The sequence below is a fragment of the Coffea arabica genome, chromosome 2c, assembly GCF_036785885.1.
Source record: "Coffea arabica cultivar ET-39 chromosome 2c, Coffea Arabica ET-39 HiFi, whole genome shotgun sequence".
Lineage (NCBI taxonomy): Eukaryota > Viridiplantae > Streptophyta > Magnoliopsida > Gentianales > Rubiaceae > Coffea > Coffea arabica.
This window is the reverse complement of record NC_092312.1, coordinates 27,222,395-27,249,899: the sequence shown is the minus strand read 5'-3', so window position 1 is coordinate 27,249,899 and position 27,505 is coordinate 27,222,395. Positions and strand designations below refer to the sequence as shown.

At 35.8% G+C, this 27,505-nt stretch overlaps 2 protein-coding genes and 1 long non-coding RNA gene across 4 annotated transcripts; 1 reads left to right on the top strand and 2 right to left on the bottom strand.

The window, feature by feature from the left end:
* Positions 1-1,479: 1,479 nt before the first annotated feature.
* Positions 1,480-5,347, top strand: LOC140035279 (zinc finger CCCH domain-containing protein 30-like). Its single transcript, XM_072075589.1, has 2 exons — positions 1,480-2,001; positions 2,770-5,347. Exon 2 carries the CDS (start codon positions 2,782-2,784, stop codon positions 4,987-4,989), a length of 2,208 nt encoding a protein of 735 aa, XP_071931690.1. The 5' UTR covers positions 1,480-2,001; positions 2,770-2,781; the 3' UTR covers positions 4,990-5,347.
* A 1,605-nt stretch (positions 5,348-6,952) lies between these two features.
* LOC140035278 (uncharacterized) lies at positions 6,953-9,106 on the bottom strand. The gene is made up of 3 exons (XR_011839289.1): positions 8,741-9,106; positions 7,324-7,447; positions 6,953-7,219 (listed from the first exon to the last, which is right to left on the bottom strand). It is a non-coding gene; the product is annotated as an uncharacterized lncRNA (long non-coding RNA).
* Positions 9,107-12,910: 3,804 nt separating this feature from the next.
* Positions 12,911-27,215, bottom strand: LOC113728880 (protein DETOXIFICATION 43). Of its 2 annotated transcripts, none has more exons than XM_072075587.1 (15): positions 27,118-27,215; positions 26,419-26,553; positions 17,463-17,638; positions 17,119-17,240; positions 16,672-16,944; positions 16,343-16,536; positions 16,081-16,216; positions 15,646-15,742; positions 15,417-15,517; positions 14,547-14,710; positions 14,277-14,348; positions 13,867-13,983; positions 13,655-13,750; positions 13,418-13,539; positions 12,911-13,295 (listed from the first exon to the last, which is right to left on the bottom strand). In XM_072075587.1, exons 3-15 carry the CDS (start codon positions 17,537-17,539, stop codon positions 13,241-13,243), a joined length of 1,626 nt encoding a protein of 541 aa, XP_071931688.1. In that variant the 5' UTR covers positions 17,540-17,638; positions 26,419-26,553; positions 27,118-27,215; the 3' UTR covers positions 12,911-13,240. The 2 variants fall into 2 exon arrangements, with proteins under 2 accessions (XP_071931688.1, XP_071931689.1); XM_072075588.1 differs by having other exon boundaries at positions 17,463-17,605.
* Positions 27,216-27,505: the final 290 nt, after the last annotated feature.

The window sequence follows — 27,505 nt, the reverse complement described above, 5'->3', positions numbered from 1 at the left end:
CCTATACTGATAATATATATATTTGCGTGTTTGCATAAATGTCGCATGCCAAGAATTTATATTTCAAATTCAATATTTACACATGTATCTTATATTGGAAGTCATTAATGTGTACATTATCATCGTTGAAAAAATTAAATCATAATCATATTTATATATATATGATACATACGATCCCTAACTAGTAGCAATTACGTGGCGTGTTTTCAAAGATGGAAGAATAATCAATTTCGCATCTCCACATAGCAATTTCAGTAATGTTGAGTGCTTGCTTTCCTAGAAAATTCAATTGTAAAACTAGTGGTGACAAAATGATATTTTCCAAAGCTTTGAGGATGGTGTAACAATTTCTCATAGCCCCTGCGCCTAATTTGACTAAATGTTTAATTAACCCACAATTTAATCAACCTCAATTCTCAAGTCACGCCTTTTATTCTCTCTCCTCATCCCATTGGCGGACTTCAAACTCCAAATCCAATCCACTTAAATGGTCCACCTCTTTTCACCTTACATTACTTTTAAGAAAATCCCGGTATTTTATTTTTTTTGGAAGTTACTTTAACGCGTACTTAGATAAACCACTTTAGACGCGACCGCCCTCGTTATGCGAACAAATCAAGATTAATACCTTTCCGTATTGTGAGGAGGGCTACAATTGTGTGGCAAAACTGACAATGACAAAATTATCCATTAATGGAAATTGTTTTATGGATTAGAAGAGCATTTAATAATTTTTTTTTAACCACCAGTACAGTGTGCATTCCAATTTGCTTTAAACTTGAATAGTGCTACAATTGAGACGATATATTTGATAAAATTGAAATTTAAAATTTAAAATTTAAAGTCTAAATTCATTGAGTTAGCGAATTATCAAGTATTAAATCTGACGTCACATTAAGAAATAAATAAATTACTTAGCTCTAATTTTTTAGAGCAAATTTTGCTTGAAAGATTCATTGTTATTTAATTAATTTAAATGTTCTTTTTTTTTGTTATTAAATATATTTAAACATAAAATTTTAATTTATTAAATTTAAGTGTTTAATTGAATCATTAAATAAAGTCAAAATTGAGCACAAGTATCTAAGATGAAACTCAGTTCTGAATTCATCTTAAAATCAAACTCACGTTCATTTTTGCTTGAACTTATTTTTTAGCTCGATTATACTCGACAAACTTTCAAACTCAAGTTTCTCAATTTATTCGGGCTTCTCGATCTCAAAATGTAACAGAACATATTTCCAAACCACTTTAATTAAACTCAATTTATTTGCAATCCACTGCGCTTAACTTGACCTAAACCTCAAAAAAAAAAAAAAAAAAAAACAGAAAGAAAGAAGTGAAAGAGAGAGAAAAAAACAAAGAAGAAGAACCGGTCACCCTCCCTTGACCTTCACCTACCCAACCGGTTCCCCCCACCCCAAAACTCACCTCCACTTTCAAATATCTCCCTCCCCCACAATCACCGCCACCGCCACCCGCCCTTCTCCTCTAATCTCAACCAAATTTCATTTCGCGTAAATTACAACGTCATTTCTCTGTCATTTCAATCTGCATTTCCTTTCCATTTCAATTTCAATTTCAATATCCCCTAACCGGGTCCAAAATCTCCCAAAGCCTTTCGCTTTCTCTGGATCTTTCTCTTCACTGCCCTTCACGCTCGCTACTTTCTCTCTCTATACATACAGATCAGTGTATGTATATATACAGTGTTTTCTAGTATTTTTTTCGCATTGACAAAGCCGACCTGAGAACTTGTTCGGAGATGACAACATTTGTAGATAAGGGAGCTTCTTGCTTCCATTTTCTATTCTTAACTAGTTTCCTACTACCACTGCTACTACAACAATTACCTTTGATCATCCAAGATTGAAGTAAATTAATTTCCCTGTTTTGTCTTGGCTTACCATTTGATTTGTTGTAAACGAAGAAAATCATTTGAAGGGACGGAGAGAAAGAGAGATCGCGACGAAGTTGCCGATTTCTTCTTTTAGATCACTGGTAAGTTCTTTTTTTTTCCTCCTTTTTTCTTTTTCTTTTTTGAATCTTGTTTTTCTGTTTGTTTCTGTGAATTTCTTTGAGTATCAGTTGATGCCCGAGAAGCACGTGCTGTTGTGTGTTTGTGTGTGTGTGAGTCTTTCTTTTGTCTGAAAATCTGCTGGATTTGGTTCATTTGAGATCTATGTTTGGGTCAACGGGTTTTCAGTTCGTCGTTGACTTGAATCTTTACCAGGTATTTTGATGATTTTATTTTTATCTTTATGTCACCACGCTTTGATTAGTCCCTTTGTTTTGCGGGAATTTTAATTTATTTTTGCTTCTTCTATTTTCAGAGATTCGTGCTGCCGCTGTTTTAAGTCGATTGTTTCCTATGTAAATAATGCATTTTTGGAATAAATCTTCTTTATGAATAGCTTGGTTAGGGACTAATCTGTGAAATGATGCGAGTTTTAGGTATAGTTTGTAGGTAACGATGTCATCTTTTGGAAGATCCGTCTCTGGTGAATGATTATTTCCCTCAACTTGTATGAATTGCTAAAAATCCTAAACTTGTTTGGTTGTAATGTGTAGGTTAGATGCATATAGTTGACTTTAATTCAAGGTTATTTTTCTTGTTCTTTGTTTATGCCAACCCTTTAGTTTGTTCTTTTTTCCCCGGGGTTTGAAAATTTTTAAAGGCCTTGAGACTCGTCTTTTAGTGAATTTATTCATATGGACTTGTAATTTGGGGTTGATCTGAATTTAATTTAGTGTTGGGTTGACTTGTAGTTTGTCCAAAGCATGTGCGTTGGCCCAGAGAGATCAAATTCATCATCATCATCTGCTGCTGCGCAATCTCCTGTTGATATCAAAACTAACAACACAGAGGAAATGAATAAATTATCTGTTGTAACTGAAGATTGTTTTTCGAGTTTGCTTGAACTTGCTGCTGACAACGATGTTGACGGCTTTAAGCAAATGGTTGAGCGAGACCCCTCAGCGATTGATGAGGTTGGACTTTGGTTGGTGCGTAAGAAGGGGACAAAGCAGATTGTACGCGAGGAAAGAACTCCACTGATGGTTGCTGCTGCATATGGGAGCGTTGATGTCCTGAAGTTGATTGTGTCTCTGCCAGAGGTTGATTTGAATCGAGCATGTGGGCCAGATAAGTGCACTGCCCTTCACTGTGCCACAGCTGGTGGTGCTGTCAATGCTGTCGATGTGGTTAAGGTGCTTTTATCGGCTGGTGCTGATCCCAACATTGAGGATGCCAACGGTCAGAGGCCTGTTGATGTGATTGTTGTTCCTCCAAAGCTTGCAACTGCTAAACTTGCACTGGAGGAGTTGCTAGTGAACAACCCTTCTGATGGATCATTTGGCAACTGCAATTTAAGCATATCAGTGACAACTTCAAATGGTTCCTCGCCAATCCTCTCCTCATCGCCTGAAAATGGGTCTCCATGTTCCCCCTCCGAGTTGGTATCTTCTCCTATCACATCAAAGTTCATTGGTGCTCCAGCAAATTCTGTCTCTGAAAAGAAGGAATATCCTATTGATCCATCCCTTCCTGACATTAAGAATAGCATTTATGCAACTGATGAGTTCAGGATGTTCTCGTTCAAGGTTAGGCCTTGTTCTAGAGCCTATTCTCATGATTGGACAGAGTGCCCATTTGTTCACCCAGGAGAGAATGCTCGCAGAAGAGATCCAAGGAAGTTTCACTACAGCTGTGTTCCTTGTCCTGATTTTCGCAAGGGTGCCTGCAGGCGAGGTGATGCCTGTGAATATGCGCATGGGGTATTTGAGTGCTGGCTACACCCAGCTCAATATCGGACACGGCTATGCAAGGACGGGACCAGCTGTTCAAGAAGAGTGTGCTTTTTTGCCCACACGGCTGAGGAGCTTCGGCCACTGTATGTTTCAACTGGGTCTGCTGTTCCCTCTCCTCGGTCAGCAGCTTCAGCTGCTGGTGTCATGGACATGGCTGCTGCTCTGAATCTTTTGCCTGGTTCACCTTCATCCCATCCTGTGATGTCTCCGTCTGCATTTAATCAGCCTATGTCCCCAACTGCTAATGGAATGTCGCATTCATCTGGGGCATGGACTCAACCAATTGTTCCAGCCCTTCATCTACCCGGAAGCAACCTTCAATCGAGCCGCCTGAGGTCTTCCCTGAGTGCACGGGATATCCCACCTGCGGAATTTAACATGTTGCAGGATTTTGATGCCCAGCAACTAGTACTAAATGACCTGGCTTGTTTTTCACAGTCACGTCCTAATTCTCTCTCTTTGAATCATTCTGGTCGGTCAAAGACACTAACTCCTTCAAATCTGGAAGAGCTATTTTCTGCCGAAATTAATTCTTCTCCTCGATATGCTGATCCGGCAGCGGGTGGAGGAGTATTTTCTCCGTCTCATAAATCAGCTGTTCTCAATCAATTCCAACAGCAGCAAAGCATGCTTTCACCAATCAATACTAATGTGTTTTCTCCCAAAAATGTTGAGCACCCTTTGTTGCAGGCCTCATTTGGCGTTTCATCTCCTGGAAGAATGTCACCAAGAAGTGTGGAGCCCATTTCTCCAATGAGCGCACGCCTCTCTGCCTTTGCTCAGCGTGAGAAGCATTATCAACAACTGCGCAGTCTTAGCTCCCGCGATCTTGGGTCTAAAAATGTTTCTGTTATTGGCTCTCCTGTGAATTCCTGGACCAAATTTGGTGGTTCTCCCAGTGGAAAAGTTGATTGGTCTGTTAATGGAGATGAAATTGGTCAGATGAAAAGGTCTTCATCCTTTGAGGCTAACAACAATGGAGAGGAGCCTGACCTGTCATGGGTGCAATCTCTCGTCAAGGAATCATCACCTGAGATGAAAGACAAGCTTGCAGCACCGCTTTCTGGTGCTGCGCCATCCGGTGAGGGTTTGAAATCCAGTTCCCAAATTGATTCAATTGATCACTCAGTTTTAGGAGCTTGGCTCGAGCAGATGCAACTTGATCAGCTCGTGGTCTAGGGAAAGAGCCCAGATTCATTTTCATTTAAACAAACTAAACTCGTAGAAGTATATATTCTTTTTGAGGTATTTTTTGTTGGCGGAAAGGGCTATTTGGCACCGGTAAAAGCTGGCAAGGTTTTCTCAAAGGGTACGAGGAGGCTAGAAATTTTTATGAAAGTTAATTCAATTTTAATCATTATTTTGTTTGCAGCAGAAGTTCTAAATTGTTATCTGGGCTGCATTTATCAAAACTCAGTCCAGAATGGGTAATATGTTCTTACTGTATTTTATGGTTATAGTAATATTTTTTTTTTTTGGATTAATAAGCTTTGGATCTTCGGACTCCCAATTTACTAAATGCTGTTATACTCCTGTATGTCTGGGATTCTCATTCCGTTTTGCTGTGATTCCTTTTTCATGTTTTGTTCAACCAAAATGGTCTTGCTCAACCAAAGTGGTTCTGATTCTCTTATATGCCGTACCTTCATCTTTTCAGCGTATTGGACTTACCTACCTACCCCAATGTGGTATCCATTAATGATATCGAATCAAATGTGTGAAGGGCATAATGAAGTGGGTGGGTCACTTGGTGGATGTAGTGTTGATTGTTTGGAGGATAAGGTTTTGAAGTTTTTGCGACTGTTTTTTCAAGTCATCATAGTAATAGATGTGTTGGTTGATTGGGGACCTATTGGATAATTTCATTATCGTCTGCTTGGAGTTGGGGAAGTAGTTATGGTTCTTGACTTTCTATGGTAGACAATAACGAGTTGGGGGTGATGTACCTTATTTAATATGGGCCATTAGCTTTAACTGTAGTTGGCAGGACCATGGTGGAATTGAATGTTTAATGTGTCGAGAGAACTGGTTCTGATTTACTGGGGATTTTTACCTTCAGGAATAAGCAGTAAAAATCAGTAGTGGCTTGAGTTAAAGGGACATCTTTCATCTCTAGCCTTGCCAGCGTCTGGTAATTTTTAGAGGTTAAATGTGTGACGGTCAGCTTCAATAGAGAGTTGCAATTAGTATCCATTTATTACCCTTTCGGAAAGCTGAAAGCGAGCAAATTCTTTTGGTCTTAGAAATTTCTCCATTTTAAGTACACATTTGTTGGGGTCGGTTGTGACATTGTGAAGTAGGTGTTCTTTTTGGAATTTGCTCTGAACTCGGGTTGAAAAGTTGGAAGTGAAGCTCTCTGGGGTTGGTGGCTTGGCTAATTGCTACTGTCCCCGGGAAGAATCGAGCAGTAGGACTACGGATTGCTTCAGCAATTTGGATAAATTTTTTGAGGATATTGAGAAAGTTGGGACTTTGTTACCAATTAGATTGCTGACTATTCAACGTTAATTACCGCAAGTATGCAGGAAAAATTAATCTCTATATTTGGTACTTCATTGATCATTATTGATTGGTTAAATTTGGACTTCTTGTGTACGTACTCGTATTGTTACTTGTTAGATGCCTAAGGACGCTGTGCCGGGGAATGCTTAAGCAAAGTGAAAGGATGCTAATCATCCGCTCGGGCAATTATCTCGAGCGAATTACATAAACAAAAATTAAAATGCATTAATAATGTAGTAGTGCAAGTTAAAAACACAGAATATTCAGTTGGTCACCTATCGTAATTGATAAATCGAGAAATGCTAGATTTCCAAAATTTTTGTGGTGGTGGAAGGAACAATGATCAACGATCAATCAGTCACATCATGCGCACATGCACCCTTCCCCGTCGTTCACGGTGCAGCTTTATGACTTCAAGGAGGGAGTCATTCATAAGGCTTTATTTGGAATGTGAGCAGGGTTCCAAACCAAACGAATCGAGCGGTTCGAGTCAATGTTTTCAAATTCGGACCGTCAATCGAATCGGTGAGGTGAAAGGGTCGAGGTTTAACCGGTCGGATCGGTTCAATCGGGGTTCAATAAATAAATAAATAAATAAATATATATATATATATATAGACACACACACCTATGCATAGAATAAAATATAAATGCTGAACCACAATAAATATAAGAGCAATATCCAACAATTAACACACAATTAACATAGTTATGAAACTTACATGTCCAATTGTCTAAATATTAAAATTAACAAAAAACAATACAAGTCTAGAAAACAATCAAAAGGTCCAAACGAGCCCAATTTCTCAAGCTTCTATAATCTTCTTCATAATTCTGGGACAACAAAGCTTCAAAAAAAGCCATCTTGACAAGTCATCATCATCATCCAAGACCATTATGTGAATCACTGACAAGTGATAAAAGTATAAAATCATATTAGTTTCATCACACCAACTGATACAAATCTTAAAAATAAAAATAAAAGAGTACAAATAATTCTATGCCAATTACCATTTGAACATTTAATTCTATATCTGTCTTTTGCCTATGACCTTGGGGCTGACTTGCAGATCCCTCACTATTGAATGGTCCCCCCGGTGAACATTGTGAGTTACTACCGCTACCAGCCTCCATCCTAAAATGAGATATTTAAAAATAACTAGTCTTAACAAATAATTAATATACACAAACTGAAACAAATTATTAAAGCTAACAACCGTTTAGCACGAGTGAAGTTAATTCCCTAAGCCTTGTGCATTTCTTGAGGGTGTTAAGTATCTTCACGGTAACTGGGTTTTGCACAGAGATTTAAAGACATCAAATATACTTTTAAATAATAGCACAGAGATTTAAAGACATCAAATAACTTTCAAAGACATCAAATAACTTTCATCTGTCATGTTACTGTAGATTTTTGTATGGATTTCAAGCTAATTTTCTTCTCTGTGGCCTTAAAGATCATTGTCGTTTTGTTTTGCAGATATTCAAAATTTTTCGTACGCCTAATGACACAATCTGGTCTGGGTTTTCGAAGCTTCCAGGGGTCAGGGTTAACTTTGTCAAGCATCAGTATGTATTAGACTATTATTAGAATGCAATTCTAGTATCCAATTCTGACAGGGGACAAACAGAAGCCAGATACACACACATGCATTTGGCAGCTGAACTGTTGACTGCATAAAGAAAACAATAACAAGGAGAAAATGAATAAATGATTCAAGCAAAGCTAAAAGCCTTCTCTATTGCATTCAGACCGCTGAAATCTTGATCCAGTTGAGGAAATGGGCTTTGATTTGAAATTCTCTACTGGGGAATTTTGCAGATTTCGTCATTTGTAGTTCTGTTGAATGGTAGGACTCTAATGAAAATGAACTGGGCTGACCGAAAATTTTAGTCTCAATAGATCTGAATTCCACTCTTTTTTTAAAAAAAAAAAAAAAAAAAAAAGAAACTCACACTCAAGTTTGATGTTCTTTGTAAAGATCAGTTCCCTCAATCTCGAGTTTCCTATTTATTCTGAAGTAATGCTATTTAGGAAATAAGCTTTCAATAATTTTCCTATTTTCTCTCTTCTTTTAATTTCACATGCAAACTTTTTTTGTTCCATGTACTGCAATCATCAGGGCAAAAATGATCAGGTCCATGCATGGACAGTACAATCCTTCGTCGCTCTTCTTCTGAAAAAAAAAATTGTAGGGCCACAAACCCAATAATATGCTTGAGAACAGAAAGAATCACATGTATATATAGATAGAAGTCAAATCATAGCACAAACTCCACAATTAAAGGAAAAGTATAAACACAGTGATCATTCATTTCAGATGAATCATAGCACAAACTCCACAATCATTGTGAACTTTGTTAAGGAGACAATGAAGAGGTGGAACGTGTTGGCAAGTTAGTTGAAGACTTGAATGGGGAGCCTGACCTTGGAATCGGAGCAGCAGGCGGAAAAACTTCAGGCTTCAAGATTGGAGTTGCACCAGCTCAATCACCCTGCTCAGCCGCACCAGCCGCACCACCTCAATCACCCTGCTCAGCCGCACCAGCCGCACCACCTCAGCCCACAGTCGACAACGAGCACCGCCAACCAGTGGTCATCTACGCCGTTTCCCCAAAATTGATCCACACCAAAACTGATCTACGCCGTTTCCCCAAGACCGAAGCGGCGAAGTGAAGTGCGAACTGCGAACTGCGAAGAGGAAGACTGGAGCAGGAGCGAAGGCTGCGAAGTTCTGCGAAGCGAAGTTGCCGAAGTGAAGAAATGAAGAATGAAGATTAGGGATCGGTCAAAATTGAAGTTTTTGTCAATTTTGACTCAAAATTGGAAAACCGCGGTTCACGGTCCGACCCGATTTTAAAGATTTGAACGATTTTTTACGGTTTTGACCGGTTTCTTATAAAAGTCAACATAACCTATAGACCGGACCGGACACATGTCCGGGTCGCGGTCGAACCGGTCGACCCGGCCGGTCCGGTCCGGGTTTGAAAACATTGGTTCGAGTCCAGCTCGATTCGAGCTCGATCAATATTCAGTTTGAATCGAAATTAAGCTCGAACTCGAGTTTAAAATATTAAGTTCGTTAGATTCGCGAGTTTGAGTATATACATATATTTTTTATTTTAAGTATATGTATATATATTTTTTATTTTATATATATATTTTTATTTTAATAATAAAATTACATATATATTTCTAATATATTATTATTTATAAAAAATTATTTTTTTTATTTTTTTTAAATAAAATAATTATTTTTTATTTTTTTCGAGCTCGAACTCGAGGTCGAGATTTAAATTGTCAGCTCGTCGAGTTCGAGTTCAATAAAATTAAGTCAAGTTTCGACTTGATTAGGTCAAAATTCGACTTGATTCGGCTCGTTTGCAGCCCTAATTGTGAGTTCTCGCGAAAATGAATGTGGATTTTGCAAGCTTTTGTAGAAAGATTTGTTAGATATATTTTTCAATCATTTTTTTAAATTTTAAATATATTATATTATTGAAGGATATATATATATATATTATAAAAACTTTAGAAAACTTACAATTTCAAATGGACCACTGTGCTTTTCTAGTTACTAGATTGTCTAAGGCCATATTTGATAATTCATTTAATAGTTAAATTTAATAGATTCAGATCTTAACATTTCTGACGCGTTTGATAATAAAAAATTGAATATTTGAATTAATTCAGTGGTAATAAATTTTTTAGATAAAATTTACTTTTAAAAAAAAGTTATAAGTTATTAACTTATCACTGAATATAATATATATCAAAATGTGTTAGATTCAATACTTGATAATTTAATAATTTAATGAATTCGGCCTTGTTTGGATTGTTTGTTTCCGTTGGAAAATATTGTCGTTTTTCGTGATCACATTTTCCTATCACATTTTTCCCTCACATATATCAAATCACTACAGTAATTTTTTCATGAAAAATGACAAAAAATGCAATCTAAACACAATTTAGATTTCAGTTTTCATACTTCAATTTTATCAAACGCACTTTAAGTAATATGAAATCTTTTGTATATCATAGGAGAATGTGACTTCTCCTTTTGCAGTATTGGTTCTCATTATTTCATAGGATAACTGGTGGAATATTTTGCTGGGACATATTCTGCTACCCAATTCGTCCTGACATCCACCTTATTTTTCTTTCTCTTTCGAGGTCAAGGATAAGGTGCTGCATGCGAGAATCTGGTTAAAGTTTTTAGATAAAGTGATAATGGGATTTCACCTTTTGCACCAAAATCCTCATTGCCTTTGAACAAAATGCCTTTAGCTTCTACTTTGTCATTATTGCTTCAGTTTTGATCACACCTACTTATCGTAATCAAAAGAGAATACTTCCTTGACATCAGACCTTAGAGTAGATTTATTCAATTGAAATAGGATGGATCCCAGTTCAAGGATTGGAATAATTAGCTTTGACTATTTTTTGGATTATAAATGGAAATTTTTTTTTTTGAAGGTGGTTAGCTTGCACCTCTTTGGAAAGCAATTTTTTCTCCAAAAATTTTTTACATTTTTCATGAATATATTTTTGTTTCATAAACATCAAATCATTACAGTATAATTTTTTCTACAAAAATTCAAAAAATATCAATTCAAATGGGCATGCAAGTCTTTTATTTTAAGTGGGAAGTCTCGAACTTAGCATTTCTCACTTATACTCCATTTTTTTCGTATCACTCAACTCATTCCTCCCCCTACCGCCTGGGCGGAATTGGACTAACCCAAAACGAAATTAGATGGGATTAACAACATAACCGTGATTTCAAGATTCAGATGCTACTTACTAAGCACTAGAAGGAAATGTTTTGGTCTCTATTTTTTTCCTTTTTAGTTATTTTAGAAATTCTTCCGTGAGTAAACTAAAATAAACCTTAAATATTTTTGTGTGACGGAAAGGTGTTGATCTACGTTAGGCGCTTGCTTTCTGGTCATTTAAAAACCCACTCGCAGCCAAACATTACAGAGTGGTTTGGACTTCGGTTTAGGTCATCGGTTGGACCCTTTCAAATGGGCAACCCAAGTTAAAAACGTGTGGTCGTAACTTTACACTAGTTGTAGATTATCCCCTAAACTTATTAAATAGACACTTTGTCCCCTCTCTTTTTGTTTGATGTTTAAAAACAAAAGTGCCCTGATTAAATTATTTCATCATTCTCCTTGTTTATTCATTCTTTTGTTTTTCCTTTTTAACTATGTTCCTTTTTTTTTCTTTTTCACTTATTTGGTGTCACTATTTCCTTCATTTTTCTAGTAGTAGTACTAATTTTATGCTTATTGGAATGCTTATTGTAACAGACCCAATACTTTTCTTGCTTACGATTTTTTTCTTTTAGTTTATTTATTTAATCACAATATTAAGAAATTCATGACAAATTATAGAGCATGAGAAAATAGTATATGTGTCATAGTCAAAAAGCATATAACTAGCAATTTAACTATTTAAACAGGTATTAACCAGCTAAAATTTTTAATTACTTAATATTTAAATTTATGTACCTAATAATCAAAGTAACAAGAATACTTATTAATTTTTTAATTACATATATCTAATTAAACATTATATTATTATGATATCCTTATTTATTACTTTTACTATTAACAATTAATTAATTCTAAACTCTAGATGTATTAACTTAAATATTATACAAAATATTCCATGTGCATAGCTAATATATGTACTTTGAAATAATATAGACTTTGCTAATTATTATTACTCCTAATAACAAAAAAACCATAAGAATAAGATTAAGAAGATTAAAATTAGTCTATATATAATAATAGTAGCCACGAGAAGAAAGTAGTTGGTCACACGAAAGAAGGAGAAAAATTTAAAAAAAATAGAAAAGAGATAAGTAGAAAAAGAAAAAAGGGTGTAAAAGAAATTATAAAAAATTTAACATAGAAGGGCACTTTTGCCCTAACTAAAATATCTAGGAGGGAAAAGTACCTATTTAATAAGTTTAAGGGGGTCAAGTGCGAATGGAGCAAATTTCAAGGGATTTAGAGTTTAGTTCATTTATTCTTTTAATCCATATGTTTTACAAACATGGTTCTGATAAATTAGTCTTTAAAAGTTACACCTTGTAAAATTAATGCGGGTTAACATGAACAAATGGATCATTTTCTATACTTTGTCTTCTGTTATTCGAATTTCTCACTGCTGTGAGTTATTTGTACTCTTACATGTATGTCCAAACCTGGACTCTCATAGATCTAGATATTCAATAAGTACTCGTTGTATTTTTTTTGAACATGCTAAAGTAAAAATATATAGAGTTCAAAAATAATATAAATACTATCCAGTTTTTATTTTTAAATAATAAAATTAATATTCAAGCTGTAGAATGCAATGTCATAAACTCCCAAAAAAAAAAAAAATTACCAACTACTTCTATTTATTTTCAAAATTTCAATTGTATCCGCGTCCAACTCTCTTACAGGTTTTGGATTTGGGTAGAATTTGAATTTGAGAAATTAAAGTCCAAACCCCATCCAAGTAGATTGGGTCTGGAATAGATCCGTGCAAGTGTCGATCTATTGACATGGCTAGAAGTATCTATTTTCTTTCATTGCCCGCTAAAGAGAAAATTGTATGCATTTTTCCATCTCTATTCTTCATCAAAGATTGAACACACAAATGCACATTTTCATCAACCAGTCATGCGGCTCCAATCACAGTCGGGCCGCTCAATATATAAGGCATCTGTTTCATACATTATTATTACATGGTACATTATATAGGTCTAACAAAATCTACGAGAACGGGTAGAAAATCTCACAAACTAATCTCTACCCCATAGTACATACTCAATATTGATACTTGAAAAGAAAGGGAAGAAATGTGATTATTCAATAATAACGTGTTAATGCATAGGTTCTAGATTTAGAGAACTGCTTCCTTTGTGTCCTAGGACAATGCTGTCCCTCGAAGATATCTCCAGGGTCCTGTGCCTGAACCCACCCTGCCAACATTGTAATAAAACATGGTTAACAGAATACGTGGATATGTCCAGTTTGATAAATTTGTCTGTAGAGGCTGCTAGTTGAAGTGATTCATTTGAGTCAAATTATCATATTTGAATACCTCAATAAGCCAGCAAATGCACGCAGGACCATGTAGATGGTTAGAGCAATCCATATTCCAATGAAGCCATGAGTTTTGGAGAGGAGAAACAAGCATCCAATGCTCAGTGCAGCCACCATAACCTTGATCAGTTGAGAATGTGTCATGAAGGATGCTAAAGAAATGTAAGATAAAAATGCTAAGACAGTAGAGAGTTGGATTTTGTATCGTTCTTTTTAGAAGGTGGAGAGAATTTACCATGGAGTATGCAGAGTATGCAAAATCAAATGATCCGTAGTTGATACCGTCGAAAACAAAGGCTACTGAGTTGATTGGTTGTGTGCCTGCAACAAACTGATGAAGGAAGAGAGAAAAAGCTTCAACTGATGATTTTTAAACGAAAAGAGGAAGATGGAGATTATGTGCATCAAATCAAATTATTTGATTAAAATTAATTGTTTGCAACATACCGGCACGCCTATACTTATAATTGCAAGCACGTGCTTGTCCTTTGAAAAGATTCCAGAACCAAAGTATAGGCCAAGTCCAACAACTAGGCCTAGACCAATTCCAAGCACCAACCCCATCTGTGGAATAAAGAGCGAATGTAATCAAGATGGTTTTTATGATCAATCCTTATAAGTAAAAGAAGATTCCATGATAAAGTTTACGTTTTGCGAAACTGCCGTATATGGAGATTAGATGTCATAGTGTTAGTTAAATCCCTTTTCGCGGATAACTAAAACTTCTAAGTCAAAAGGTGAGTTTCATTTCTTGAAGCCTTCAGCAGCTTCTAGTAAGAAGATGACAGTGTATGATCCTTGAGGTTTTTGAAGGGTTGCCTTTTTTCTGGAAGAATAAATGGCAAGCACTTATTTACCTGTAACACTCGTCTTGCTGCTGCTGTTGTCTTTTCATAGTCCTTTTCAGCAAAGGCACAAGCAAGAATGGCCTGAATAAAAAGAAGCAGAATTTGTAAAAGCTTGGAAACATGAAGTGGTAGTAGTTGATAGTTTTTGCTTGCAGGATATATTGAAGGAAGAAAGAATGACTACTTTCTTGATGCATAAAAGAATTTGTCGTGCATGTTAATGGTAAATCTCATTTCTTAGGTCTCCATCAATTGCCAAAAGGAAAAAAAAATTCTTACCTGTCCTGCAACAGCTAAACCATCAGCAAGAAGTGACGATGTCAGCCAGACCTGTAAGCAAACCTGAAATGCAGCCATAGGTGTTGGCCCAAGCCTTGCAGCCATTGATGCACCCAAGGTCACACAAATTGTTGCAGCCAGAACCCTCGTTAATATTAGGGAACCTGTGCTCAAAAGCCAAGGGAAAATCAGTGGAAGGCGTTTGATTCGTTCATTTATACTATTTAAGTTTTCGGATGTGATAGTTGGATAAAGGAAAAAATGTGACTTGGATAAGGTGACAATTTTTTCATACCCTTAGTAATTAGGAGTATTTGAGTAACAAACACCGGGGAAGAAGTAATGAAATCTTTGAGTGTACACCAGCATTTGAAAAAAAGAAACATCAAAGGACTTCCAAGTTGAAATTTGTAAAACTCATTTCAGTAGAATGACAAGCAAAGTTGAATTTGATCGTGTGGATATTTTCACTTTTCCCTATTACCGTCTAATCGAGTTGATAAATGTGCAATGAGAATCAGAACAAGGTTTCTGCAAATACATGGACGGCTTCAAAGCTGCTGTCTTTGTGTTATGGTCCGCTAGTTGGATTTATATTTCATTCTTGTTCATCGTCTAATAGAGTTATACAAAGATTTTAGGTTCTGGGACATGTGATCATGATCAACTATAAAGTAAGTGAACTCTGCTTTTCCACATCAGAAGTCATTTCTGGTTTCTCTAATTTACTTGAAATCTTCATTACAACGTTTATGTATTATCGGGTATATGCAATGCTTTCACAGATATAATGTCATTAGTTTTAGCAATGCTCTGCATAGTAAAGTAGCATCAGTATATATTATACTATCAATCAAGCATGATACCTACCGCTCCTGAGAAATTTGCTGAATTGCATACGTTTAGTAGTTGGAGGCAATAGGTCAACTTGCTTCATTAGCTTGCACAATAGTATAATGGAAATCAAGTACCTGTAAGAAAGTAAAGCTGTCGGTCAAGTGAAAGAAAATTAGGTGATTGATCATTTTTGCAGCGCATTGGGAAGAATAAGGCACTTTGAAATGCATTTAGTGCAGAAAGTTATGGATAAAATACTTACTGGGAAAGAACATGGGCAATGGCTGCACCACTAACACCAAAATGGAAGGCAAATATGAAGATGGGGTCTAAAATGATATTTGTTGTATCTCCTGCAACTGTTGGTACAAAAACACAAGCAGAAATTAGCTGAAGTGTTTTGACTTGTGATTGTGGTATGTCAAGTACTGATATTTTGGTTCCGGACCAGAGAAATAATCTACAATTCTAAACTGCTCTTTGAGCTGGTGATGATGGATACTGTTTTACAAAAAAAAGTTGCAGACTTGGTAAAACTTCTTTTCAATTTGAGTGCCTGGAAACTAATGAAAGCTGTCCTAATGGTGACATCCAAATGTTTCATATAAAGGTGTTGGTTTTATTGCTAAAAGACTAATGCAGACATATAGAAACGTAATAGAAACACAGAAGAAAAGGTAATGAAGGAATGCATTACCAGTGGCGTACAGAGGAGTTTTAGTATCCTTGAAACCTCGAAAGACGCCTTGCATGGCCAAAGAAAGTGCAACAGCAGGAGAACCAAGTGCCCTCAGTGTTAGATACTTCTGTGCTGGGGCCAGCATTGGAGATCCCTATTTGATCCAAAAAAGGACAAATGGCATTAAGATGTTATCACCTTACACAGTGTTGGAAGTGTGAAGCCTGAATCCTAGAGTTCGATGCATTTTTCTGGAGGTGCAAGTACTCCTAATACTCACAGATTTCACTCCCATGAATCCAAGGATGGGTTTTGCCAGAAATATAAGCAACACTGTTTGGAGAAGGCCAAGCACACCACCAACAACCAGCGCAGTTGATGCTGAAGGGATATGTCGCCTCTCAGGTTTGTGTTTTCCCTCAGTAGCAGATTTTTTAGTTACAGGTGAAGATTTGCATGAAGCTGTTTTAAAATCTGATTGAAGAGAGAAAACGAGTTAATATATATATATACCTTTTGATCCTCAGAAGTTATGACACGACCTGCACATATACACTTCACCAAAATAAGCTGCTCATCCATCTGAGCTCTTCAGGTAAGGAAACATACCACATTCCTTCTCGAACTCCTTTGGTTCATTCTCAGGGCCTGAAGTATCCAACTTCTCCACCTTAGCATCTTCTGGCGTCTGTTCTTCTGTTTCATTGATCTTTACTGAACCTTTCTCCAAGTCATCGGCTTGCGATTCATCAGCTATTCTTTTGACTGTGTCTTCCTCAGCAACAAAGGAGGTTGTAATATTAACTATCGGGAATATGGCTACCTTCGACACTTGATTGAAAATAGCAATTGCAACACCAACAGCTGCAATTTCTACTGGACCTGCACAGTTAGGAAAAGTTGATCAGTAACCATTTGTGGTAATCTGTTTCCAATGTATCAGAATCGTCATAGTCTGTAGTTGGACTTAGCCACATAAGGGGGCGTTCTGGACATAATTTAAGCTTATGATAGATAAATGTGCTTAGGGTAATGGAAAGGGATTATAAAGCATACCCAGATGGCCAATAAATGCTGTATCAATCAGAGAAGCAATGGGGTCAGCAGCCAATGCAAGAGCTGCAGGAAATGCAATGCGCAAGATCTCCAAGCCAAGATCATCCAATTTGAAGACACTCCTGAGAAAAGATTCAGTCAAAAAAGCAGTGTCACCTTCAAGCATAGAACCAACTGTCCCTCCAAATCAAAAAATGAGTTTTTGGCTCATTTTTAGGGTCCCAGATTACTTTTCAGGAACCATTCGTTACTAACAGATGGTGTTTGGAGGCAGAGCTGAAACTAAGAGCCACTTGGATTATCTTAACAAGTTGAAAGATTGCAATAGCATCCCGAAAATGTACCTAACATCTTTGAAGAAAACCAAGAGGGGGAAATTCCATTTTCTCTCAGGGGAAGCCAGAACAGCATTATCTGCCATGCCAAAGCTATAGATCTACCACTTGGCTGATTCTTGCCGGGGAGTAGACAGCAATCCTATTGCAGGCTGTGCAACAGTGCCAACCAAACTATTATGTGGCTGCCAGAAATTATAGATACACAGTTTTAGATTATTAGACAGCAGAATCGATGTAGAACCAGTTACTGAATCTTTCAGCTTTAGAAGTGGTTAAGCATCAACTCTATTTGTTAAAGTGACTTGCCTAAATTCACAGTGGAGTGAAAACAGAAAGCACGAACTAGTAAGGTAAACAAATTGCAGCTTTTGGCAGACACGCCAAGCTTAACAATCAGCCACAAGAACTTGCAAGTTAATCTACCAAATGGCGAAAGGAATGCGAGTCTAGTTGATACAAAATGGAGGAATTCAGGCGCTGGGATGGTGACAAAATTGTGTCAATTTATAGCTTATTGCTCTAGAGCTAACTGTTTGAACCTCCACTGGTTGTGGAAGACATGTAATGTCATGGCAGCTTTACCAAAGCTATATGTAATTTTACACGTACGTTGGAATTACTAACACTGATATCAGTAACAAGAAAAAAAGAAAATGTCTCTTCAAATTCAGAGCTAGCATGAGAAAGAATATACAACATCTCAAGCATAACATTCCAAATCTTGACTGAAATCAGCTGGTTGCTAACCTAATCAATCATAGTATTATAAAGTGTGCGATTCGTATTAAACATGTTTCAATGATAGTCATCGGTAGATTTCAGTTATGAACAAAAGTTAGATGAGCAGTATCACTTCTTTCAGATGTGTCTAAAAGTTAGGCCAAAAATCAGCTGATTTTTCAGTCCAGTTTTCCAGCAGGAATAGGCAGGCACTCGTGGCATCATCTAAGGACAGTTTTCTCCCAAGAAAATGGGAAGATGCAGAGAACAATACCAGGGGCGCATCAAGCGCCGAAATATACTGCATTTAGCGATCTATATTAGTGCGTGAAGCAAGATGAAGTAGTCAGCAGTTTGTTAAAATTTAACAGAGCACATGAACATGGAAATGTATAAACCTTCCTCAGGTACTGATCCCCTGATATTACTGCCTAGCTATAGACAAAACCTATCTATCCATCCTGTGAAATCAGTATTTTTAAAGCACTTTCCCTATCAAAACAAACCGACGATTCATGGAAAGTTGGAAAATTGCATACATTTTCACCAATAATGCTTCATAAAATTCATATGGACCCTCACATAATCAACAGGTATGCCACGAAATCCCCAATAAAAAATGCATGAATGAGCAGTGCCACAAAGATGAAGAATAAAAGGGAATCACGGGGAAACTTCCGACAGTACACAAGCAAATCTGTATTCAAAGACCAGCCGTAAATCAGCCGTACTTTTTCCACAACAAATGTTAGGTCCTAGTCAAAAATGTTGACCATTTTTTAGACTTTAGTCTATGACTCAGCATTAAAGTGATGTCTCCAAGAAAACATTAAACAAATTAAAGAACAAAAGATACCTTAAATTCCATCAGCTCCACACAATCTTTTCTTAATCATCTACTCAAAGAGTTCTTAACTGCTGTCAAAACACAACATTAGACAATAATAGAGGGAACCTTCTTCCAGCTATAGAGATATCACCGAATCTGGATCATGCCTGTCTAGTTAAGCTACTGCAAAAATGTAAAGAATGTGGCCAGGGGAAGACATCATAGGACTAGAGAAAAACAAATTGAGAGGTCCAAAGACTTTTCTGAAGTTAAATTAAGAGGTGGCCTAATCCCTTTTCGCCACGAATACACGTAGTACTTCTTGGGTTTAACGTTCAGGCGATTGTTGTTCTTCAGATCTACTTAACATTTACTCAACTGTTGTTGCTCTCTCTTGCTTCTAAAAAATGTGAATCCAATGCAGAACTTTGTTTATTGGGATCTTTTTTTCTCAAGAAAAAAAAACAGAAACACAAAAACCAAATCTATAATCTTGATTTGCATGATGAGTGCAAATATTAGGTAAAGATTCATGCACTTAGTCGGTTATCATCTGTGGTAGGATATCTTGGTTAGACTACATTTTACATGCGATGTCTATATGATTAGAGATACTAATTCTGAGTGGTGCATGGACAAACAACTATATCACCATCCCATCGACATTGGACTGGATATAGGCATTGCTTTGGATCTCATGCAACCGCCTTTGCTTCTTAGAAACTTGGAAAATTTGCTTATGATTGTAAATTTGGTGGCAGCAGTCATTGTACAATTACCAATTCCACTGCATTTCCACCGACCACGAAAAAAAAAAAAAGAAAAGCTTGTCACGTAATTGCTAAAGTTGCCAGAATAATTCAAAATCTTGAAATTCATGAGTTAGGCCAGTAGGGATGATCATCCCTACCTAGAAGCCTTGATCACTTCAGGAAATTAGGAGGCCTACAATAATCCACAGTCTGCACATTGCAACTGTGATATGTTTCTTAGCTTAGCCTTTGTGCAAAAATATACTTGACTCTGCTAAAGCTTTGTACTTCTATTTCTTGGAGCTACTCTTTTTTAGTTATTGGTAAAACGAATAAACAAAAATCTACTGTAGTTCTGTACTTATGTTTTTTAGACAGAAAATAAAATAACACACAATTGAAAACAGATACACCTGAACTGGATCTTAACAATGGCAGATCTTGTCACTTTTTTTTACCTCCAATTTGACTTTATATTGTGAAAGATCCTTGTACAAACTCAACTTCAAGGAGAGAAAAACTGAGTAATTTTCTAGTGAAAGTGACCTCGTTTGGAAAACCAATCTATATTCGGAAAATGCAAAAACAATCAGCAGTAGTTTGTTGTTTTCTTTAATGTGAAGATATCAGACGGTTTTCTTAGCGTCAAAATTTTGTTGCATGTCATTTTCTTTTCCAATTTGAAGAAGAAAAGGGACACAAGAATCAACTACACATATTCTCAGCACAATAAACTATAGAGAAACGACAACAATTCCACCAAACCTTCTCATATATATATAACCATTCAATCTCTTTCCCAGTCCACTTGGTGTGCTGTTTTAGAACAAGACAAAGGAAATGGTGGTAATTCACTCATTTGAGTGGTTACCCTATGCTTAATTGTCAAGTTTTTAAGCACTTTTAAAAGTTTGAGATGCAGATGGGAATATTTCAGAGATCAATAAAATAATGATCATGAAATAGTGGCACGATTTTGTAGGTCAGTCCGTACATTCGCCTTCTTCAAGTATAATGCCATCTTTGACTTCTCCTTTTAAATAGGCACATCAAAAAATTCTGCTTAACATTTGATTCAATCCAGTGTGACACATTCACACACAGTGAATGCGCAGACAGGCACCAAAGATGAAAAATATGTTCTGGTTTAATATATACATATGTAGACATTAAATGTTCACGTTACCAACACAAATTTTTTTTTTGGATTGTAAAATCTGCATATCACATGAAAAAATCATTGAATCCGGAAGACAAGATGCAACTAAGGGAGACAAAGCACATGCAAGATTAAAATTCTAAATCATCAAGAATTGCATAATTCTCTTAATCATCGTTTGACATCGAAAAGCTACTATTAAATTAGAGACATTAGGTCAAGTTTCTGTACAGCAAAGACGTTCTAATTAAATGCTAGTACTTTGTTTCGAGGAAAGGCCATGTAGTAGAAGAAATAGGTGATCATTGGCCAATGAAAGACAAGTTTATAATGAAAGAAAAGTTTGCAGCATTCATGTTAGTGTTGATGTTTGATCCTCAAGTTATCAAAAGGCCCCAAATTTTACCCCCGTTGCTTACCAATATAGTAAATGAAATAAACAAATACAAAACCAAGAAACCAGCTCGATCTTCAATTTGAGATTCTTAAGGACTAATTAATGTTAGTGCATATTTTTGAAAAGAAGGTAAGTTGTGTACATGAGCATTGAGGCGATAAGGGACGAAAATCTAGGCTAAAGGAGTCTCAAATGCAAGGGCTTTGAAATAAAATTTGAGATGATTATGGACTATGAAGCATCCGAAATCAAAAGTAAAGGTATGATCGATTGAGAATTTATAATCACACTAAGGATTAGAAAGTGAAATTAGACCTTTTGATTATTGGATGGAAAGTGAAATTAGACCTTTTGGATGATAATTTACCAGTCAACACCTGCACATACTTCTAGATTTGAACATGCAAAGGATGATTACAACTTAGTTGGCAATTCTAATGTTACCGGTCCTAATAAACACCTTCCCCGGACACAAATGACATAAATGATTCATCTGAAAAATTCTCCTTAGGGTTGGAAAATGATTCATAAATAGGAGAAATGTACTCTCTCTCAAGCTTGTCCTTAATAATCTAAGATAAACCAGTTATGAAGAGAATAGAGGACACCACCACACCTATGCAGTTTAAGAGGTGGGAGATCAAATTTACAATGGTAGATATATGGGAGGGTATTTTTAGGATTTTACTAAATTTATGAAGAGAATAAATGTACATAAATTCACATTAGAGAAGGGTCCAATAGGGGCTTCAAAAACCATCTACTTGGGACATTTTGGGATATGAACACGACTAATGTTTATATTGGACTTGGAGGTGGCAACTCCCTTTTCATCCCTTTACAAGGGGAAGAAATTTGGCCCGAAAACGCAGATTAATTATCAAGGGACAGACAGACCTTTCTAGATTGAGGCTTCCCTTTTGCCCACTTCGACACGTCTTCTCCTTATATATATATATGTATATAGAGGAAACCGAAAATGATTGAAAGAAAACGGAAGGTGACATTTTACAAAGGGCTAGGACTAGTTGTGGCTCTGAGATTTGAGACTATACAGTCAAAGGTGCAAGTATAGAATTAAATTTGCATGCCTTGAGAAATCATTTTGGAGTCTTCTTATAAGCTGCATTTCAGAAGTTGAACAGATGAAACGGAACCTAAATAGTTCTGAAACGACAGATGAAAAAATGCATTGTGACAGCATGCCACAACTTTATTGTTGATGAAGAAATGTCGGATGAGATATTGGGAGATAAACATATTGTTGGTGGACATGAGATAAGCTGAAAAATAATTGATTTTCTAAAAATCAGGAAAACGAAAGTTTTGCATTTTTCTGGTTGTGAGTATTGGACTCCTTGTCAGCACTTTATTCGGTCTGTTTTTCTGACAAAAGTTTAGGTTTACCTTAAAAAAAAAAAAAAAGTTTAAACGGACGGAGTACTCTATCTTTTGCTAGTTAATTTTGACAAGCAAAATGGAGTAATATTCTTGGATAGAATACAGGATGTGTTTGGCAGTCATGTTTTTAGGGGTGCTTTAAATATATATATATATATATATACACATATACATATATATATATATATATATATATATATTAATTTGACTAAAATACCCAAAAAATACTCAAACAAAAGAAAAGAAAAACAAAAATACACACCTACCATCGCCACCTCCTCTCTTCCCCTGACGACCACCCCTCTCTTCCCCTTTCTCCCACCTTGTCCTCCTTCCTCCCACCCGTCACACCCTCCTTTCCCCTCCTTCCCCCTACCTCCTCCCTCTCTTTTTCTTTTCATTTCCGTACCCCTACTCGTCCCCGCTCCTTCCTTCGTGGGATGAAAGAAAGTTTTACCAAAATATTTAAAAAAAATACTATAAATGCTTTGAAAATACTAAATATTTTTTATAAAATAATTCAGTGTAGGAAGTTTTAAACAAATACTTTGAAAACTATTTACACGGTTCACAAGTTCACTTAAACTTTGTGTTCCTTGAGTAGAAAAGTGTTGCTTTCACCTTTTATCAAAGGAGGTAAAACTTAGGTAGCCTCCTTCCAAGTGGACCTAACAAGAAGCTGGTGCACCTGTTTTGTCCTTCGAAGACGGTCGTCGATATATTTCCATACACATGTCACTTTCAAGTAGGAGTGTGCAAAATCGAAAAATTTTAATTTATTGATCAAATTTAAAATTTTTGAAATCAGTAAATCAGAAATTGGAATGGAATTCGGGTTTCCAATTTCGAAATATACAAATTTGGTTCTAATTCGATAATTTTGGTAATGGGGTTTTTCAAATCAGAAATTTCGATTTCGAATTCACAATTTGAAATCGGTGTGAAATTGGAAATCGAATACCAATTTCGATTTCAAATTCATTTATATATATGTATATTAATATATGTAATATAAAATTTATATTATATAATAATACATCTAACTAATAATTATATTGTTTAACAATACAATAATAACTCTTATGAAGTTAGTTTTATATTATGTTATAATCATAAACATATATTATACAAAGTTAGCATTTAGTTTAGCAAAACTTATATATAATTATAATAAAAAATTAGAAATACAAAACAAAACTCCAAAAGAAAGAAAAAGGGTTCTTGAATTCGCTACGAATTCGAATTTGGAATTAGTGAATTCGAAATCGAATTCGATCGGAATTTTTTATGTCAAAATTTCAAAAAAATTCAAATTTAAAGTTCTGAATTATCGATTTCGATGCACACCCCTAATTCGAAGACACCTCAAATGCCATAAATCTAATCAAATACTTCGACAATATTGTCTCAAATTCCAACTTTGGTTCCATATGTTACTCAAATCGGTTTTTGATGTTTTACCTTCAATATTATTTCGTTAGGTCATTTTACAAGATTTTAATCAGTCCATATCTTATAGTAGATTAATTATAAACCCATAAAACACCACATTTGACAAATAAAACTGCAAATATGCATGTTAGACAAGCAATGAGAGGAAATGACAGAAGACATGGAACAGAAAGGGGAAAAAAAAGGAATGATGGTAGATGCAAACTAATAAGCACCGATCTAGTGGGCTGGTGGATGACGGATGGTCAATCAAATCATGCTGGCATTCGAATCCGTTCCCAAACAGTGTATGAAATTAAAGAATAAATATAAAAGAATTTGAGAATGAGTAGAGCCTTTCACCCAACAAGAATTTGATGAATGCTTACATACATATATTTTCACATTTCATAACTGAATATTGTGATTTTGATTTTTATTCAAGTTCAATTTGTCAGGCGGGAATTGCTTGGTTGAACTAGAGGACTCAGGCAGCTGATTTGCAGCAGCTGCATCATCAGCACCGATTTTCATCAACGTTACCACGACAATGAAACTGCATCCACCCTTCCCCTTATTTTAACGTTTTACATCGTTGCCTTGATGTTATTGTCGGAGTTATTATTATTGCTTTGGTTGTATTTTGTGGTCAATGTAATGTAGGTGCAAAACAATGAGACAATGCTACAAACTTTTTTTTTTTTTTTTTTTTCTTCTTGGTGAGACAATGCTACAAACCTGTTAAAATGACAAATATGCATCTAACAACCGAACAAGATAGAGGCTTCAACACTCATTCAAAGGGTCCAAGTGAAAAATTAGTGTGGGTTGTAAAGGCTAAAAAGTACACAAAATAATACTAATAAAAAATTGCACAAAATACCATAGGAAGACTAGAAGTTGAAAAGTAAGCAAATGTGTACGTGTGTTGTAAAGGCCACAAATTGCATAATATAACAATAAAAGCAAAATGCCACGTTTCTGCGCATTCTTGTAAGTACTTTTAAACGGTTTTCATGAAGGAAAAGTGTGTGTTATTAAGTTTCACGAAGTTAGAAGCTATTTCAAATAAATGCACCATAAATAAAATGACAAATAGAAAACTGCATTGCAAGATTCTTATTTACTAACCAGAAAAAAAAAAATTGCATTTCAAGTCTTTTCAATTTGACAGCATGCCACAAATAGGTTTGAAGAAGAAATGTTGGATAAGATTTTGAGAAAATTCGGGAAAATGAAAGCAAAATCGGACTAAATTATCTATCCTAATAATTTCAAAAAGAAAAAAATGGAAAAAATATTTTTGGAAATACAATACAAGTTCAACTGAAACCTTGTACAAGTTGAAAAGTAAAATTTCCTTTTTTTTTTTTTTTCAATCAAAGAGGGTAAAAATTCAGCTAGTTTTCTAAATTATTGATCTGAAGGCCTTCCAACTGGACCTAACAAGTGAAAAAAAAAAAATAAAAGGACCTAAAATAAAGAACTGGTCCACTCGTTATCTCCTTCTATAAGACATGCCGCTGTCCTCGCCATGTTCCATACATATGTCAGTCAGAAGACACCTGAAGTGCTTCCAATTTATCAACAAAAAGCCGTACAATCTTTTTCATGTTAGCTCAAATCAAATAATCCGACTGTGCGAGTTCAAACTTTGGTTCATATGTCACTGAAATTGGTTTTTTGATGTTCCATAATCTTGATACAAGCTCACAAAATGGCTCACAAACTTTAGTTTTGTACTTCAAGTTCATGTTTTCAATCTTGAATCAAGAATTATTTGATCGAACTAGTTAGACGACTCAGATTCAGCACCCACTATCATAGAAGCTATCATGCACTATCGTGGAAATGCATGAACCCTTCTTCTAAATTTTAACGTTTTACATCCACCTTAATAGTATTGTTATTTTGACCATGTTATGAAAAAAATCTACCTTAATGTATGGTAGAGGTGTAAAACACTAAGCAGGCCAGACATGCAATGCTACAAACTTGTGTGCACGATAAACTAGCATCCAACAACCAATCAAGATAAGAGGCTTCAGCACTCAATTCAGCCAGCTTCATCTACTTTACTTTTTAGAAGTGAAACTGATGAATAATGGTCCGAGTAGTAGATTAGGATGAGTTGTAAAGGTTACAAAGTACACAGAATTGCACTAATAAAAAACTGCACAGGGTATACTATAGTAAGACAGAAAGTTAAAAGACAAGAAAATATGTGTTGTAAAGGCCAAAAATAAGAACAATACTAAAATTAAAATGCTCACCTTTTAATATGCAAAATGAGGGTGGTGCTAAAGTGGAGCTCCTGCCTGGCTTCTCACTTGCAGACCTTGGAGACTTGGGCTCAAGACTTGGCTCTTCCCGCCTTCCAAATTAACACTTAAGACTGTTTTTTCTGGCTGGGAGAGGAAGAAAGATCAAATGTTATTTATAGACAGAAAATAAACTGTTATTTTCTCCAAAAATATTGATGCAATATATGGAGAAATTTGGAGAAAATAGTTTTGGCATTCGTCTTCCTTTTGCCTACGTGTGGCTGCTTCTGCCACGTTTCCTGCATGGGCATTCCATAACGTACCGCTTGGCTTGTGAACAAATGACGTAAAACTCTGCTAATCTTTTTAGTACTTTTTCCGTTTTTCATGAATGAAAAGTTTGCTATACAACCATATTGCTTTGTTTTGGTTAGGAGAAATGTAAAATTATGAAGCCATTATTCAGTCACCAAGTATGTGATCCAGCTAGAAACTGTTGCAATAAAAAGTGGTAGAGAAGTAAAGACAGAAGCCATTGTGCTAGATTTACTTTAGATGATGGGAATGGTAAGAAAGACAATGCAAAGAAGAAAAAAGGAAGGCAATTCATATACATGAATTCTTCAATGACCCTTGGATAAAGGGAAGAATAGGTTTTGAAGAGAGAAATCAAGGGAGCTTATAACTGAGAAATTGTTGGTTACTTACCTTTGGAAATTTGGTCTAGAGCAAAGCAGAGCTTACAAGCTTTCCACCACCAACTCCTCTCTTTTTCAGTAGCTTCATGCACAAAAGCAGGACTCAACCTAACTTGGGCGTATAAGAATAAATTCTTGAACCCTTTATACTTGTTAAAAACTCTGTGGCCGTAAAGTCAGAGCCAATCACGCAATTTTTTCCATTCTTAATTTTAAGGTTATATCTAGTGCGATTCGACATCATGAATGGATGCATCACGTACGAAAGAGCCAAAAAAAAAAAAAAAAAAAGAAAGAAGAGCAACGTGTCGAGCGGATGTATTAGTGTGACAACAATTTACGTGAAAGATCTTCTAAATTACGTAATAAAAACAGTAGGATATATCAATATTACATTA

What these genes read in the sequence shown, in the direction of transcription:
- LOC140035279 (XM_072075589.1), top strand. Translation starts at nt 2,782, where the DNA reads ATGTGCGTTGGCCCAGAGAGATCAAATTCATCATCATCATCTGCTGCT.
- LOC113728880 (XM_072075587.1), bottom strand. Translation starts at nt 17,539, where the DNA reads ATGGCAGATAATGCTGTTCTGGCTTCCCCTGAGAGAAAATGGAATTTC. An exon ending in AACTCCTCTGTACGCCACTG is followed by an intron (nt 15,743 to 16,080) that starts GTAATGCATTCC and finishes TTGTACCAACAG; the next exon opens with TTGCAGGAGATACAACAAAT. An exon ending in GTTTAGCTGTTGCAGGACAG is followed by an intron (nt 14,349 to 14,546) that starts GTAAGAATTTTT and finishes CTTTTTATTCAG; the next exon opens with GCCATTCTTGCTTGTGCCTT.